This window comes from Pongo pygmaeus, chromosome 23, assembly GCF_028885625.2.
Source record: "Pongo pygmaeus isolate AG05252 chromosome 23, NHGRI_mPonPyg2-v2.0_pri, whole genome shotgun sequence".
NCBI classification, from domain to species: domain Eukaryota; kingdom Metazoa; phylum Chordata; class Mammalia; order Primates; family Hominidae; genus Pongo; species Pongo pygmaeus.
Window position 1 is genome coordinate 53,061,482 of NC_085931.1, and position 16,014 is coordinate 53,077,495.

Sequence of the window (16,014 nt, forward strand, 5' to 3'; positions counted from 1 at the left end):
TTCTTATTTCATGAATGCAAAGTTTTATCTTTCTGTAGATATCAATTATAGATTTTTTTTTTTAAAGACAGTTTCACTCCTGTTGACCAGGCGGCAGTGCAATGACGCGATCTTGGCTCATTGCAGCCTCCACTTCCTGGGTTCAGTCGATTCTCCTGCCTCAGCCTCCCGAGTAGCTGGGATTACAGGCACCCGCCACCACACCTGGCTAATTTTTTGTATGTTTAGTAGAGACGGGGTTTCACCATGTTGGCCAGGCTGGTCTCGAACGCCTGACCTCAGGTGATCCACATGCCTCAGCCTCACAAAGTGCTGGGATTACAGGTGTGAGCCACCCTGCCCAGCCCAATTATAGATTTTTTAGGTTTAGGTGTTGACAGTAGCTCTTACCTCAGCCTTTTTCTCCCTCCTTGTCATGCAGCCCACAGGGGAGATGGTCCGGCCAGTGTGGGGGCTAATGAATAAATGCTACACTGTGCCCACTCAGGTGGGTAAGGGCTGGCACTCCTCTTCCCCTGGAGTGGGGCGGCTGTGCTGGCACCCTTCGCAGACACACTAAGGGGAACTGCACCTGGAGAGGATGGGCCAGTCGGGGAAAGACTGCTCGTCACTCATAGCTGTGTGTCACCCCTCCCACCTCCTTGTGTGGAGACACAAAGTCAAGAGTAGGAAGAAGCCAACCTCTGAGGTAAGGCTTCCCCTGGAAGGCCCAGGGCTGGGGCTCTCTCCTTTCAGAGCTCAGTTAGACCCAGACACACGGCAGGGAGTCCCAGGGGTAGTGGCAGGCCCCCTCCAGGAAACTCACAAGGTTACCACAGCTCAACTGAAAAGGAAGAACTTCCCAGGACTGTGACACCCCAGTGTGAGAACAGGAGGATGAGGTGCTGTGAAGGCCTGTCTGCCCACAGTCTGCCCTCTTATTCCTCCTGCAGGTCACAACCCCCAGGAGACCTGGAGAACTGAATGCTGCTGCCCCCAAGGAGGAGGCTGCTGTCTTATCCCAGGAGGGAGAGCAGGTGAAGTCCCCAGGGGAGGAAGCACCTAGCCCCATTCCTGCTGAGCAGGAGGTGGCAGGTACCCCAGACTGGGAGGTAAGGACAGCCCGGGGCTTCAACTGGAACGTCTCCAGCCTGGGTCCGACTGAGCAGCCATGGAGCATTGCAGAGTGGGAGGCAGCAGGGCAGGGAGGCAGTGCTGGAGGCTGGCTCAACCCCAAGACCAGCAGGCCAAGCTGCCATCCCAGGGGAGCCGGGACGTCTGTGCAGAGCTGAGAGGCAGCAGCCATGTGTGAACAGACTGGGCCTCATCCTGGCCCCCCCCGACTTCTTGTGGACAGAGCCTGTTTCCCTGTCTGTGCAACACAGAACCTGCCTGATCTCACTGCTGGATCCCTCTTCTTCCTGCCAGGAAAATAAAAAGGTTCAAAAGGAAGTTGCTGCGTATCCATCTGGTAAGACCACTGGCCCAGCGTGCTGCAGGGGGCTGCTTCCACCCTGCTTCTCCGTGACTGCCAGGTCACAGACACCCCAGCCCTTTCCCAGCTTCCTGACCCGGGGAGGGGAGGGAAGCAGCCCAGGAGTCAGGTGCCTTGACCTTCCTGGGAGCCTCCTTGGGTGGGCAGGAACTCCGGGCCACTCCCCTGAGCTGGCTGCATCCCTACCTTTTACCACAGCTGACCTGGCCCCGGGGCATCTCAGAGGGAGGGTTGGTTGCTCCCAGGAGGGGACTCACAAGGCTGCCGGTTTCTACTTTGCAGAGGCCTCTGAGGACAGCAAAGAGCAAAGGCCCTGGGAGCGGGTCTCCGTACCCATGACAGAGCTCTGGCTGGACTGGTTCTCAGCCTCTAACACCCCCAACACTCAGAACCGTGAAGAAAAACTTTCCAATAAATCCAAGAGTTGCTGCTGCCATAGGCCAGGCTGCCGCCTTTCGGGACCTCCGTCTTCAGAGAAACCCAGCCTGGCTTCATCCACACTCCCTGTCCCCACAGCTGCAGGAACAGCACTTCCTGCCACCGAGCCGTGTGACCACAGTGGATTGTCTCCGGAGGGGCCCAAGGGGGCCCTGGCCACCCTTCTGACTCGGTGCCAGGGGACAGACCAACGTCCCTCTCGTGCTGACAGCCGGGCCGCACCCTGGCGTGAGGGCATTTACAGAAATGCTGGCGGAACTGCTGCCAGGGAGGCTGTAGGGTCCTCTGGCAAAAGAGGCCTCAGGTGGCTCCTCAGAGCGTCTGTGGTTCTCTATCCCAGGCTGTTCCCTAAGAAGGTCTGCCCAGGACTCAGGTAATCATATGCTCATTAGAAACTCCTGGGCACTGCCTGTGTGCCCAGCCCAGCCCATTATGTCAGTGAGGACTGACGTGGAGGACAGCGGTCCCTGCCTTTGGTTGGGGCTCCAGGCCAGCAAGGGCCACAGCCCCAGAAGGCAGAGCAGGAAGACAGGACTCATGGCAGCTGAAGCAGCCTTCTCATTGGCAGAAGGGAAACAGAAGCCCAGGGTGGGGAAGGGTGGGGAAGGGTGGGCCCGGGGTCACACGGGGTAAGGGCAGAGCCAGGACTAGGGTCAGGGTCTCTGGCTCTCAGCTCCCCATGCCACCACCTCCTCCTCTGCCCGCCCCAGTGCCTCATGGGCCCAAGGTTGACTCCTGTCCCTAGGGCAGGCCTGCGGGCCCTGGCCTTACCCCTACCAGGAGGATGGCACCTAGGGTTGGAGCCCAACAAGTGTCCTCCTCCAGCGCCAGCCTGGCCCCGAGTGCAAACTCGTCACTGGTCAGGGGTCTGTACAGCAGCATCCCTGAGGGCCCAGAGAGGTAGCCAGTGGTGTGGTGAGATGACGGGGCTGAGGGCGGTGGCTCAGTCCCTGGGCTTCCATGGGGCCTTCCCAGGGAACGTTCTGGCACCTGCCGACTGAGCCCTGGGAGGTAGCCCTGGCATATAGCTCCCTGATGCCATGATTTGTCTTCCTTTTTGGGGTGTCATATATGAAGGGAGGTGACTGTTGTGATGGTGCTGGCAGGACTGCTGCCCCCGATGTGGGGTGGGCTGAGTTAGGCCTGAAATGTGGGCCTCCAGGCTGAGTCCTGCCCTCTCCACCACATCCAGGGCTGACTGACACCTCTAGTCAGTCCATTCTGGCCCCTTCCCCAGATGCCAGGACAGTGTAGTCCTTGTCACCAATCTGGGCAGTCAGAATTGGGACAGTGGGGGACATGGGATTATGGGCAAGGGTAACTGACATCTGCTCAGCCTCAACATACCCCTGTCTCAAACGTGGCCAGGCGGTGGGGTAAGCAGGAATGAGGCAGGGGTGGAGTTGCCCTGAGGAGGATGATCCCATCAAGGGTCTGGGCGGGGGACCCAAGTTGGAACTACCACATTGCTTTATTGTACATCAGGGCCCCTGGCTAGGGAGCCGGCTGGAGACTAGGTACCCCATTCTAGCGGGGCACAGCACAAAGCTCGTAGGGGGATGGGGTCACCAGGAAAGCAAAGACACCATGGTGGCTGGGCTGGGGCTGTCCGGCGGGCACCGAGAAGCTGAAGCGCTGCAGCAGGCAGGTGAAGAAGAGGAAGAGCTCCATGCGGGCCAGGGGCTCCCCGAGGCATGCGCGGCGGCCTGTGGGGAGGGGAGGGGCGTCAGTGAGCCTGGCTCCTGGGCGATACCCCTGCAAGACTCCACGGAAGGGGACAGGGAGCCGGGCTCCCCACAGGCACCTGCTGAGAAAGGCAGGAAGGCCTCTGGCTTCACAAAGTGGCCCTGGGCATCCAGGAAGTGTTCGGGGTGGAAGCGGAAGGGCTTCTCCCAGACGGCCTCATCCTTCAGCACCGATGACAGGTTGGTGAAGAGCGTCGTCCCCTGGGTAGGAGATGCAGGGCGAGAGTGGGGACTGGGCTCTAGGATGCTGGGACCCCTGCCACCAAACACACGGGGGACACACACTGCCTGGCACACTGCTGGACTCTGTCAACTAGTCCTGTGCCTGAGAAGCTCCACAGTACCCTCTCCGACTCCATAGCAGGGCACAGTCACACCTCTCAGAGGCACCCACACTGCCCCCTCTCCCTGCAGGCATTGGGTCCTCCCAACATTCTGGCAGGTCCTGGTCTGTCTTCCCCACTAGACTGGGGCTCTGGATGGACAGGCCAGTCCTGCCTCTATTCTGGACCCCACACCCAAGTGGGGACAGTCGATGTGGTGGCATTAAGGACTGGGTAGCCAGGGTTTCTAGACTGGGCCCACCTGGCAGTGGCCATCCTGGGGCTACCACCAGGGGCTGGTGCTGAGCTGGGGTGAGGAGGGCGCCAGCCCTACCTTAGGAATGTGGAAGCCCTGTACTTCGATGTCACGGGATGTCATATGGGTCACACCCAGGGGGACGATGTCCCCAAAGCGCTGCACCTCGTGAATCACGGCAGTGGTGTAGGGCATGCAAGCCTGGTCACCCATCTCTGGTCGCCGCACCTGCCCTATCACATCGTCGATCTCCTGTTGGACATGGCCTGGACAGACATGCGTCCCCACAATGGGTCAGCACCCAGGGGACCAGCTCTGACACTCCTTCCTGCCTCCTATGTTAGAGGAGGTCAGGCTTACAGGATCCTGGTCAGGCCTGTGCTTGGAGCCCCGGGTGTCCCAGCAAAGTTCATGGGCCCCCGCCTGTACCCTTCCTCCCTCGGCCCCTGCACTGGGTCCCAGATGGGCTCACGCTGCACATCTGGGTGTAGGATCATGAGCAGGAGGCCCCAGGCCAGCGTGGTCGAGGTGGTCACCATCCCAGCAGAGAACAGGTCAGCCACCACTATGCGCAGGTTCTCATCATTGAAGCTGCTCTCAGGGTTCCCCTTGGCCTGAGCAGGGCCGAGAGGATAACTCAGGGGACAGAGCGGGGTAGCCCCCAAATGACCTCCCATTCTGCATCTGTCAGCCCAGATGGGGCTCGCCGGGTGATGCACTGGCCCAACCTTTTGCCCAGCCTCCCCTCATTCCTCCCGGGATGCTCAACCCACCACCCTTGCCCCCCACCGTGGCAGCTGCTTTCACCTTCTCCATCTCTGCCAGGAAGGCCTCAGTCAGGTTTCGGGGTGGCTGGGCTGGGTCCCAGGTCATCCTGTGCTCAGTTAGCAGCTCATCCAGCTGGGTCAGGAAAGCCTTTTGGGAGCGTAGGACCTTGCCAGCCACCCCAGGGATGCGCAGCAGGACGGGGACAGCATTCAGCATCTACACCAGACACAACGGGGTCTCAATCCCTCCTATGCTCTGCGTTCACCTGGACCAGTCTCAGGCCCCAGCCATCTCCAGGAAGACCCAGGGCCTGCCTGTCCTTACCACTGACCTCCCCAAGTGCCAGCCTCCACCCTCTCTCCTTGCCCAGAGGAGAAACCTAAAATCGAAATCCCCAACGTGGACAGGGGGTACAGAGTCCTTGGCCTTTCCTGGTGCCCCCTGACCTGGGCACACCTCTCCCACGACCATGTCTGAGATGTCCCCTCCTCCTCCAGGCCCTTCTTATAGTGGGGTCTCCTGGAATGGCCTTTCCCAAACCCTTCTATGCAAATCCTGCTCTTCGGAGGCCCCAGTGCAGCCCCAGCACCTCTCAGGAGCTCGCCCTGCAAAGACCCCTCGGTCTCTCGCTCCGCACCTCGCGCAGGAAGCCCGTCTCCTCCTTCAATCCCTCCTGAGCTAGGTCCAGCAGCCTGAGGAAGCGAGGGTCGTCGTACTCGAAGCGGCGCCCACAGGTGAGGGAGGCGATCACGTTGCTCACGGCTTTGTCCAGGAGGTTGTTGGGGCGAAAGGGGCGTCCTGGGGGCGGGAGATGCGGGTCAGGGGTCGCCTTCCCGGTCCTCCACCTTCCCAGTTCCCGCTTTGTGCCCCTCTGCCCATCACCCACCGGAGTGGTCAGCGAAGGCGGCACAGAGGCAGGCGGCCTCCTCGGTCACCCACTGCTCCAGCGACTTCTTGCCCAGGCCCAAGTTGCGCAAGGTGGACACGGAGAAGCGCCTCTGCTCGCGCCACGCGGGCCCATAGTGCGCCAGGAACACCCCTGGGGGTGGGACAGGCACGTGCACGTGGCCATGAAGTCATTGGCCCCACCCTCCACCACCCACTCCAACCCTATGCTCCTCCTGGTCTCCCGCAGTCCCTAGCCCTGTCCAGCTGGGCACAGGGCCCACTTTTTGTGCACCCACCTTGCTCCCCTGGCTGGGGCAGGGCTTTGCCCCACCTCGTCTCTGCCCACCCTGACCGCCTTTCCACTCAGGGAAGATCCTGCGTGCCCCGCGCTACCCACACTGAGCCTACAGCACAGGTGCGGTCCCCGCCCCCCACTTCGACGCCCGATTCCAGCTGGGAAATGCGCCAGCCTCTCCCACTGGACTCCTGGCAGGTCTTGGCAGCGGCCCCGCCCTCGTCCCCAGGCTCCCACCTCCCCAGTGCAGGTGGTTTCCTGGCCCGCTGTCCCCACTCGCTGGCTTTTCTGTTTCACGTCCACGACCCCACGCCCTCTCCGCCCAGCTCGGACTACGGTCACCGCCCACTCGGGTCCCACGGAAATCTGCCTCTGTCCCCACCGCCGCTTGCCTTGGGAACGTGGCCCGAAACCCAGGATCTGGGTGATGGGTGCAGGCGGGCGGTCGGCGGTGTCCTCACCGCGGGTCACCAGCGCCTCGCGCACGGCCGCCAGCCCATTGAGCACGACCACCGGCGTCCAGGCCAGCTGCAGGCTGAACACGTCCCCGAAGCGGCGCCGCAACTGCAGAGGGAGGGTCAGGGCCTCTGTCAAGCCAGGGTCCCCCCAGACTACAGGCCCTAGTCCTATTTGAACGTTGGACGACCCCCGGGGCTACCAGGAGTGAGCAGGTGGGAGGGGGAGACCCGGTCTCCTGATCCTGGGGCGAGGGTAGGAGGTCACACCTTCTAGGATGGAGGAACTCAGTTTGGATGCGTCACCCAGGTATGACCTTGCAAGAGTCACCAAAACTGCTGATAGGCCCCAGTTAGCATCCCATTTTACAGATGGTGGTCCATGCCGGTGAGCAGTGAGGCCCGAGGACCCACAGTGCACAAGGTTTGAACCGGGTCACTGCACTCCCTTCATCCTTGATTTCCTGATTTAAACGACACTCAGGACCCTGACTCGTCTTCCATTCCCAAGGCCTTTCCTTCTGGTGTCAGCAGAGGGGACTTTGTGCTCCATAACATGTTGCCCAATGGGCTGGCATGCCCACTGCCAAGTCCAGCTCCACCTCCAGGCCCTTGCCCTACTCTTCCTTGGCCTTTGGAAAATCCAGTCCTTCATGCCATGTATAAATGCCCTCCCCCAGGAAGTCCCCCAAACCTGCTTCCCCTTCTCAGCCTGGCTTCTGGTCCAGACTGTGGTTTCACCCACCACCCATGTTTGCTGGTGGTGGGGGATCCTCAGGACCTCTGCCGCCCTCCAGGACCTCCTCCCTCACCTGGTCAAAGCAGTATGGTGTGTTCTGGAAGTCCACATGCAGCAGGTTGCCCAGCCCGGGCAGTGGCAGGGGGCCCGGTGGGTAGCGTGCAGTCCAGCGTTGGCGCCGGTGCATCAGGTCCACCAGGAGCAGGAAGATGGCCACTGTCACGGCCAGGGGCACCAGTGCTTCTAGCCCCATAGCTGCCTCACTACCGACTGGGCTCCTTTGGACACACCTGGCACCCCCACCCCACCAGACAGAGGACCAGGCAGGACACACTCAGCACACCGAGCACGTGACCGTTCCCTTATAAAGGGAGCTGATGATGGCCTTTGCCCTCTGCTGTGAGCCAACCTACTGTGTTGCCAGTGGGTGCAGGGTCAGGCCAGAGCGGGTATGGGCTGCTCCAGAGGTCCTTGCCCCTGCTTCCTGCTCCAGGCCCTTACCCAGGGTAGGCCAGTGGAGGGGCCTGGTTGGAGAAGTCACACCCTCTCCCCACTCCAAGCTCCCGAAGCCTGCAAAGGCTTCTGGGATAACCAGGGTTTCAGTGGACCTGGCCATCCACCTCCCAGCTAGGCTCACACGCCCTAATGTAGTCACAACCCCTCCTCCAGAACATGGCCTTGCTCATTCCTTACCCCCACCTACCCATTCCAGAGTGACCTTCAACACCCTTATCTGTCACTGGCATTTACCTGGGGCCTTAGGGAGCTCCTGATGACGAGAGGCGTCATGGGCCTGGTCCCTTCACTTCACACTGCACTCTCGACATGCACAGATGCTATGCACACACCTGATGGTGCACAGACCTCTTGTCCACTCCCAGACACTTGTCCACTTGTTCACACTTGCAGGGACACGATCACACACCCACAAAATCACCCACACAAAGACAATATTCACATGTACACAGACTCACACTGAACTCGGCACACATTCTCTCTCACACACACATACAGACCCAGCACCAAGTACCGTGCTTCCCAGCCACGCCTGAGATTTCCTGGATGGGACCTCTCCTGTCTAGAGGCTGCTCCCAGCCCAGCCCACATTCCTGGGCTCCGGCTGGGCCATGGCTTCTTGTTTGCAACAGGGCTGTTCCCAGAGCTCCCAGTTGGTAGCCTGAAGGCCCTTGCCCCAGCCTGTGACAACATCCTCCAGGGCTGCCTGAGGGTCGCTGTCCTCCACTGCTTTCTGGCCTCCATGTTTCTGATTAGAAATCTGGTGGGAACGTTATGGAAGATCCTTTGTTCAGGATATGTTGCTTTTTTTTTTCTTTAGACAGGGTCTCACTCTGTTGCCCAGGCTGGAGTGTAGTGGCAGGATCATGGCTCACTGCAGTCTCGACATCAAGTGGACCCCCTGCCTCTCAAGTAGCTGGGACTACAGGCACCACCCAGCCCAATTTTTTTTTTTTTTTTTTTGGGAGCCGGAGATTTGCTCTTGTTGCCCAGGCTGGCGGCTCCCCTCCATTGTGCAATGATGCAACCTCTGCTCACTACAACCTCCACCTATAGGCTTCAAGCAATTCTCCTGCCTCAGCCTCCTAAGTAGCTGGAATTACAGGTGTGTACCACCACGTCTGGCTTTTTGTATTTTCAGTAGAGATACGGTTTCACCATGTTGGCCAGGCTAGTGTTGAATGCCTGACTTCAGGTGATTCAGCCTCCCAAAGTGCTGGGATTATAGGCATGAACCACCGCACCCAGCCCCAGCTAATTTTGTATTTTTTGTAGAGACTGGGTTCTTCCAAACTGTCCAGGTTGGTCTTGAACTCCTGGGGTGAAGCGATCCTCCCACCTGGGCCTCCCAAAGTGCTGGGAGGCCTGAGCCACTGTGACTACCTGATATGTCTCTTCTCTCTTGCTGCTTTCAAAATCCTGTCTTTTGTGGGAGGGCAGCCGCCGGGCCCTGGACTTCTACGGGGTCATCCACTGAGGACAGGAGGACCGGGCCCTGTACAGGTGGATCATGTGGCGGCTGCCATGCTTGGAGCCAGTGCTCACCGAGCACTTGGCAGCTGTGGAGCTGGACGCGGGGTTGATAAGTCCGCTGGGGGTGACAGGCTCATCCATGAGTGGTACTTGACGTGGCTGCAGAAGGCAGATGTGGTCGTGGCAGGAGTGACACAACTGTCCCTGGGTATAGGCTATGAACTGGGCCAGGCCACAGCCCTCAATAAGTGAATCCTGTGCCTGCTCCAGCCGCAGTCTGGCGGAGTGCTGTCGGCCATGATCTGGGGAGCAGCAGATGGTTCTGGGTTCCAGGTGTGGGACTACGGAGAGGGACAGGTGGAGGCCCTGCTGCATGGATAGGTTGAGGCTGATCCTCCCGAGCAGGTTGCCTCCCCTAACCCAACCGTTGGACCTAATCCCATTTTATTAAATTCTTTTCATCCCAGACACTGCTCTAGTACCAATCCTGGCTCTTTGCCCCAGGAGCAAATTAAAAGGTACATTTAAAATTCTAAAAAAAGAAAAATCTGTCTTTTGACAGTGATTATGATGATGCGTATGGCTGAAGATCTCTTTGAGTTTACCCTACTTGGAGTTTGTTGAGCTTTTTGGATGTACAGATTAATGTTTTTCATCAAATGTGGGAGGTTTTCAGCCATTAATTCTTCAACTATTCCTTTACTCCTTTCTCCCTGTCTTCTTTCCTGGGACTCCCATTGCGTGTATGTCGGAAAGCTTGGCGGCGTCTCCAGGTCTCTGGATCTCTGTGCATTGCTCTTCATTCTTGTTCCTGTTCCTCAGAGGGGACTACCTCAGGTGGCCTCTCTCCATAGTCACAGGCTCTTTCTTCCAATTGTTCTAATCTGCTCTTGGGCCCCTGGGATGAATTTTCATTTCAGTTATTTTACCCTACAACTCCAGAATTTTTATTTGGTTCCTTTTTACAACTTTTTGTTTTTTTTTTGTTTTTTGGAGTATCACTTTGTTGCCCAGGCTGTAGTGCAGTGGTGCAATCTCGGCTTACTGCAATCTCCAGCTCCCGGGTTCAAGCGATTCTCCTGCCTCAGCCTCCTGAGTAGCTGGGATTATAGGCATGCGCCACCATGCTCGGCTAATTTTTGTATTTTAAATAGAGGTGGGGTTTCACCATGTTGGCCAGGCTGGTCTCAATCTCTTGACCTCGTGATCTGCCTGCCTCAGCCTCCCAAAGTGCTGGGATTATAGGCATGAGCCACCATGCCTAGCCCCTTTTTATAAGGTTTATCTCATTATTGATATTCTCTAATTGGTAAGACATTGTTCCCACACTTTCCTTAGTTCTTTTGACATGGTTCTTTTCTTTTTCTTGGGAGAGGGTCTCTCTGTCGCCCAAGCTGGAGTGCAGTGGTGCAATCATGGCTCACTGCAGCCTCAACTTCCTGGGCTGAAGTGATCCTCCTACCTCAGCATCCTGAGAGGCTGGGACCATAGGCAGCCAGCTAATTTTTAAAATTTTTTGTAGAGATAGGGGTCTCACCACATTTCCCAAGCTGTTCTCAAACTCCTGGGCTCAAGCAATCCACCTGCCTCAGCTTCCCAGAGTGCTAGGATTATAGGTGTGAGCCACCGCACCAGGCCTACACGTAGTTTCTCCCTTTGAAGTACTAGCGAGGCCTGACCATGCTTAGCTTCCGAGATCAGCAGGTTCCAGGCGGTGCAACCTTAGATGCAACATGTTTTATGTCTTTGTACATATTTAAATGAGCTGATTGAACGTTTTTGTCTAGCAATTGCAGCATCAGGTACTGGTCCCATTGGTGGCTTTTCCCGTGTCTACGCCGTCCTTTCGGGTTCCTTTCCATGTCTCATAATTTGTTGTTAAAACCTGGACATTTCACGGGCGATAATGTGGCAACTCCGGAAGTCAGATTCTCTTCCCTGCCCAGGGTGTGTTGTTGTTGTTGCCTGTTGGAGCTGTTTCTTTGCTGGGTGACTTTCCTGAACTAATTCTGACTAAGCATTAATGTCTCCATTGCCTGCGAGGTGTGGCCACTGAAGCCTCTCTTCAGTTACGGCAGTGGTCAGCTAATGACTGGTCAGAGAGTTCCTTAGGTGCCTGGAAGTGAAGTCTTTGCCGAGTGTGTGCCGGGCATGGCTTCAGTGCTCGGCTAGGCAGTGCTCAACTTTCCCTTAGCCGTCACGTGCTGTCTGCACAGCACCTCAGGTCAGTCACGGGTGAGGGCTCAGGGCCTTGCCGGCCTTCCTGAATATGGGCACAGCTGCAGACAGCCTTACACACGTGCAGGGCACCTAGATTCCCAAGAAGGGGCAAGAGCTGTTCAAAACCACTACAAGCTGGACATGGTGGCTCACACCTGTAGTGTCAGTGACTCAGGAGACTGTAATGGGAGGATCACTTGAGGCCAGGAGTTTGAGACCTAGCAAGACCCCATCCCTCACCCCAAAAAAAAAAACAACAACAAAAACTCACTGTGGGCAGCTCATGCCCCAGCTGCTGCTTTGTAACCCCAGCTGTTATCCATCACCACAGGCAGCTTCGATTTTCAACCATGGATCTGATGACTTTCAACAAACCTTCCTGAGAAAATGCTGTTCCCACCAGAAGAGATCTCAGGACAAATGTAGACAGCCCTGGCAAGTGGGGTCTGCCTGGGAGCTAGCAGACAGGAGAAAGAGTGACAGTTCTTGGGGAATTAGGTTTTTGTTTTGTTTTAGAGATGGCGTTTCACTTATCACCCAGACTGGAGTGCAATGGTGTGATCTTGGCTCACTGCAACCTCTGCCTCCCAGGTTCAAGCAATTCTCCTACCTCAGCCTCCTGAGTAGCGGGGATTACAGGCGCCCACCACCACGCCCAGCTAATTTTTTGTATTTTTAGTAGAGATGGGGTTTCACCATGTTGGCCAGGCTGGTCTCATACTCCTGACCTCAGGTGATCCACCCGTCTCGGCCTCCCAAAGTGCTGGGATTACAGGCGGGAGCCACCCTGCCCAGCCCAATTATAGATTTTTTAAGTTTAGGTGTTGACAGTAGCTCTTACCTCAGCCTTTTTCTCCCTCCTTGTCATGCAGCCCACAGGGGAGATGGTCCGGCCAGTGTGGGGGCTAATGAATAAATGCTACACTGTGCCCACTCAGGTGGGTAAGGGCTGGCACTCCTCTTCCCCTGGAGTGGGGCGGCTGTGCTGGCACCCTTCGCAGACACACTAAGGGGAACTGCACCTGGAGAGGATGGGCCAGTCGGGGAAAGACTGCTCGTCACTCATAGCTGTGTGTCACCCCTCCCACCTCCCTCTGTGGAGACGCAAAGTCAAGAGTAGGAAGAAGCCAACCTCTGAGGTAAGGCTTCCCCTGGAAGGCCCAGGGCTGGGGCTCTCTCCTTTCAGAGCTCAGTTAGACCCAGACACACGGCAGGGAGTCCCAGGGGTAGTGGCAGGCCCCCTCCAGGAAACTCACAAGGTTACCACAGCTCAACTGAAAAGGAAGAACTTCCCAGGACTGTGACACCCCAGTGTGAGAACAGGAGGATGAGGTGCTGTGAAGGCCTGTCTGCCCACAGTCTGCCCTCTTATTCCTCCTGCAGGTCACAACCCCCAGGAGACCTGGAGAACTGAATGCTGCTGCCCCCAAGGAGGAGGCTGCTGTCTTATCCCAGGAGGGAGAGCAGGTGAAGTCCCCAGGGGAGGAAGCACCTAGCCCCATTCCTGCTGAGCAGGAGGTGGCAGGTACCCCAGACTGGGAGGTAAGGACAGCCCGGGGCTTCAACTGGAACGTCTCCAGCCTGGGTCCGACTGAGCAGCCATGGAGCATTGCAGAGTGGGAGGCAGCAGGGCAGGGAGGCAGTGCTGGAGGCTGGCTCAACCCCAAGACCAGCAGGCCAAGCTGCCATCCCAGGGGAGCCGGGACGTCTGTGCAGAGCTGAGAGGCAGCAGCCATGTGTGAACAGACTGGGCCTCATCCTGGCCCCCCCCGACTTCTTGTGGACAGAGCCTGTTTCCCTGTCTGTGCAACACAGAACCTGCCTGATCTCACTGCTGGATCCCTCTTCTTCCTGCCAGGAAAATAAAAAGGTTCAAAAGGAAGTTGCTGCGTATCCATCTGGTAAGACCACTGGCCCAGCGTGCTGCAGGGGGCTGCTTCCACCCTGCTTCTCCGTGACTGCCAGGTCACAGACACCCCAGCCCTTTCCCAGCTTCCTGACCCGGGGAGGGGAGGGAAGCAGCCCAGGAGTCAGGTGCCTTGACCTTCCTGGGAGCCTCCTTGGGTGGGCAGGAACTCCGGGCCACTCCCCTGAGCTGGCTGCATCCCTACCTTTTACCACAGCTGACCTGGCCCCGGGGCATCTCAGAGGGAGGGTTGGTTGCTCCCAGGAGGGGACTCACAAGGCTGCCGGTTTCTACTTTGCAGAGGCCTCTGAGGACAGCAAAGAGCAAAGGCCCTGGGAGCGGGTCTCCGTACCCATGACAGAGCTCTGGCTGGACTGGTTCTCAGCCTCTAACACCCCCAACACTCAGAACCGTGAAGAAAAACTTTCCAATAAATCCAAGAGTTGCTGCTGCCATAGGCCAGGCTGCCGCCTTTCGGGACCTCCGTCTTCAGAGAAACCCAGCCTGGCTTCATCCACACTCCCTGTCCCCACAGCTGCAGGAACAGCACTTCCTGCCACCGAGCCGTGTGACCACAGTGGATTGTCTCCGGAGGGGCCCAAGGGGGCCCTGGCCACCCTTCTGACTCGGTGCCAGGGGACAGACCAACGTCCCTCTCGTGCTGACAGCCGGGCCGCACCCTGGCGTGAGGGCATTTACAGAAATGCTGGCGGAACTGCTGCCAGGGAGGCTGTAGGGTCCTCTGGCAAAAGAGGCCTCAGGTGGCTCCTCAGAGCGTCTGTGGTTCTCTATCCCAGGCTGTTCCCTAAGAAGGTCTGCCCAGGACTCAGGTAATCATATGCTCATTAGAAACTCCTGGGCACTGCCTGTGTGCCCAGCCCAGCCCATTATGTCAGTGAGGACTGACGTGGAGGACAGCGGTCCCTGCCCTTGGTTGGGGCTCCAGGCCAGCAAGGGCCACAGCCCCAGAAGGCAGAGCAGGAAGACAGGACTCATGGCAGCTGAAGCAGCCTTCTCATTGGCAGAAGGGAAACAGAAGCCCAGGGTGGGGAAGGGTGGGCCCGGGGTCACACGGGGTAAGGGCAGAGCCAGGACTAGGGTCAGGGTCTCTGGCTCTCAGCTCCCCATGCCACCACCTCCTCCTCTGCCCGCCCCAGTGCCTCATGGGCCCAAGGTTGACTCCTGTCCCTAGGGCAGGCCTGCGGGCCCTGGCCTGACCCCTACTGGGAGGATGGCACCTAGGGTTGGGGCCCAACAAGTATCCTCCTCCAGCGCCAGCCTGGCCCCGAGTGCAAACTCGTCATTGGTCAGGGGTCCGGACAGCAGCATCCTTGAGGGCCCAGAGAGGTGGCCAGTCCTGTGGTGAAGTTGAGAGGTGTCAACGTGCTGGTGGTCCTTGCTCACTTTCAGCACCTCCTCGGCCTCGGTGTCTGCTCTGACCACACTTGAGGAGCCCTTCAGCCCGCCGCTGCACTGTGGGAGCCCCTCTCTGGGCTGTTGGAGGCTGGAGCCAGCTCCCTCTGCTTGAGGGGCGGTATGGAGGGAGAGGCGCGTGCGGGAACCTGGGTTGTTCGAGGGCCAGCACCAGTTCTGGGTGGGCAGGGGCTCAGCGGGCCCTGCACTCGGAGCGGCCGGCCAACGCCTCTGGCCCCAGGCAGTGAGGGGCTTAGCACCTGGGCCAGCAGCAGTGGAGGGGGCGCTGGGTCCCCCAGCACTGCTGGCCCGCCCGCGCGCACCACACTTGAATTCTCGCCAGGCCTCCATCGCCTCCCCACTGGGCAGGGCTCAGGACCTGCAGCCCGCCATGCCCGAGCCTCCCCATGATGGGCTCCCCCACAGGTGCCTCCCACTGCTCCGCGGCGCCTGGTCCCATCCACTGCCCAAGGGCTGAGGAGTGCAGTTGCCCGGCGTGGGACTGGCAGGCAGCTCTGCCTGTGGCCCTGGCATGGGATCCACTAGGCGAAGCTGGCTGGGCTCCTGAGTCGGGTGGGGACTTGGAGAACTTTTATGTCTAGCCAGAGGATTGTATATGCACCAATCAGCACTCTGTGTCTAGCTCTGGGTTCGTGGATGCACCAATTAGCACTCTGTATCTAGCTAATCTGGTGGGGACTTGGGGAACCTTTATTTCTAGCTAAAAGATTGTAAATACACCAATCAGCACTCTGTGTCTAGCTTAAGGTTTGTAAATGCACCAATCAGTGCTCTCTGTCTACTCTGTCTAGCTAATCTAGTGAGGACTTGGACAACCTTTATGTCTAGCTAAGGGATTGTAAATACACTATTCAGCACTCTGTGTCTAGCTCAAGGTTTGTAAATACACCAGTCAGCGCTCTGTGTCTAGCTCAGGGATTGTAAATGCACCAATCAGCACACTGTCAAAATGGACCAATCAGCTCTCTGTAAGTGGACCAATCCGCTGTCTGTAAAATGGGCCAATCAGCAGGATGTGGGTGGGGTCAGATAAGGGAATTAAAGCGGCTGCCCGAACCTGCAGCGGCCACCTGCTTGCCATGCT

The 16,014-nt window shown here is 58.1% G+C and overlaps 3 protein-coding genes across 5 annotated transcripts; 2 read left to right on the plus strand and 1 right to left on the minus strand.

Annotated features, from left to right (window-relative positions):
* The first annotated feature begins 346 nt into the window (after nt 1-346).
* On the plus strand, nt 347-13,058 carry LOC129023336 (uncharacterized). Its single transcript, XM_063662971.1, has 5 exons — nt 347-688; nt 933-1,091; nt 1,408-1,450; nt 1,757-2,285; nt 5,502-13,058. The coding sequence occupies exons 1-5, from the start codon at nt 581-583 to the stop codon at nt 5,512-5,514; spliced, it is 852 nt and encodes a 283-aa protein (XP_063519041.1). The 5' UTR covers nt 347-580; the 3' UTR covers nt 5,515-13,058.
* Nucleotides 3,365-7,634, minus strand: LOC129023330 (cytochrome P450 2D6). 2 transcript variants are annotated; one of them, XM_054469965.2, is made up of 9 exons: nt 7,455-7,634; nt 6,580-6,751; nt 5,891-6,043; nt 5,642-5,802; nt 5,044-5,220; nt 4,709-4,850; nt 4,315-4,502; nt 3,717-3,858; nt 3,365-3,618 (listed from the first exon to the last, which is right to left on the minus strand). In XM_054469965.2, the coding sequence occupies exons 1-9, from the start codon at nt 7,632-7,634 to the stop codon at nt 3,440-3,442; spliced, it is 1,494 nt and encodes a 497-aa protein (XP_054325940.2). In that variant the 3' UTR covers nt 3,365-3,439. The 2 variants fall into 2 exon arrangements, with proteins under 2 accessions (XP_054325940.2, XP_054325939.2); XM_054469964.2 differs by lacking the exon at nt 5,891-6,043.
* Nucleotides 6,952-15,792, plus strand: LOC129023333 (uncharacterized). 2 transcript variants are annotated; one of them, XM_063662970.1, is made up of 6 exons: nt 6,952-7,066; nt 12,463-12,528; nt 12,974-13,132; nt 13,449-13,491; nt 13,798-14,326; nt 14,907-15,792. In XM_063662970.1, the coding sequence occupies exons 1-6, from the start codon at nt 7,025-7,027 to the stop codon at nt 15,022-15,024; spliced, it is 957 nt and encodes a 318-aa protein (XP_063519040.1). In that variant the 5' UTR covers nt 6,952-7,024; the 3' UTR covers nt 15,025-15,792. The 2 variants fall into 2 exon arrangements, with proteins under 2 accessions (XP_063519040.1, XP_054325944.1); XM_054469969.2 differs by lacking the exons at nt 6,952-7,066; nt 12,463-12,528 and adding an exon at nt 12,603-12,729 and having other exon boundaries at nt 12,974-13,057.
* The last annotated feature ends 222 nt before the right edge of the window (nt 15,793-16,014 follow it).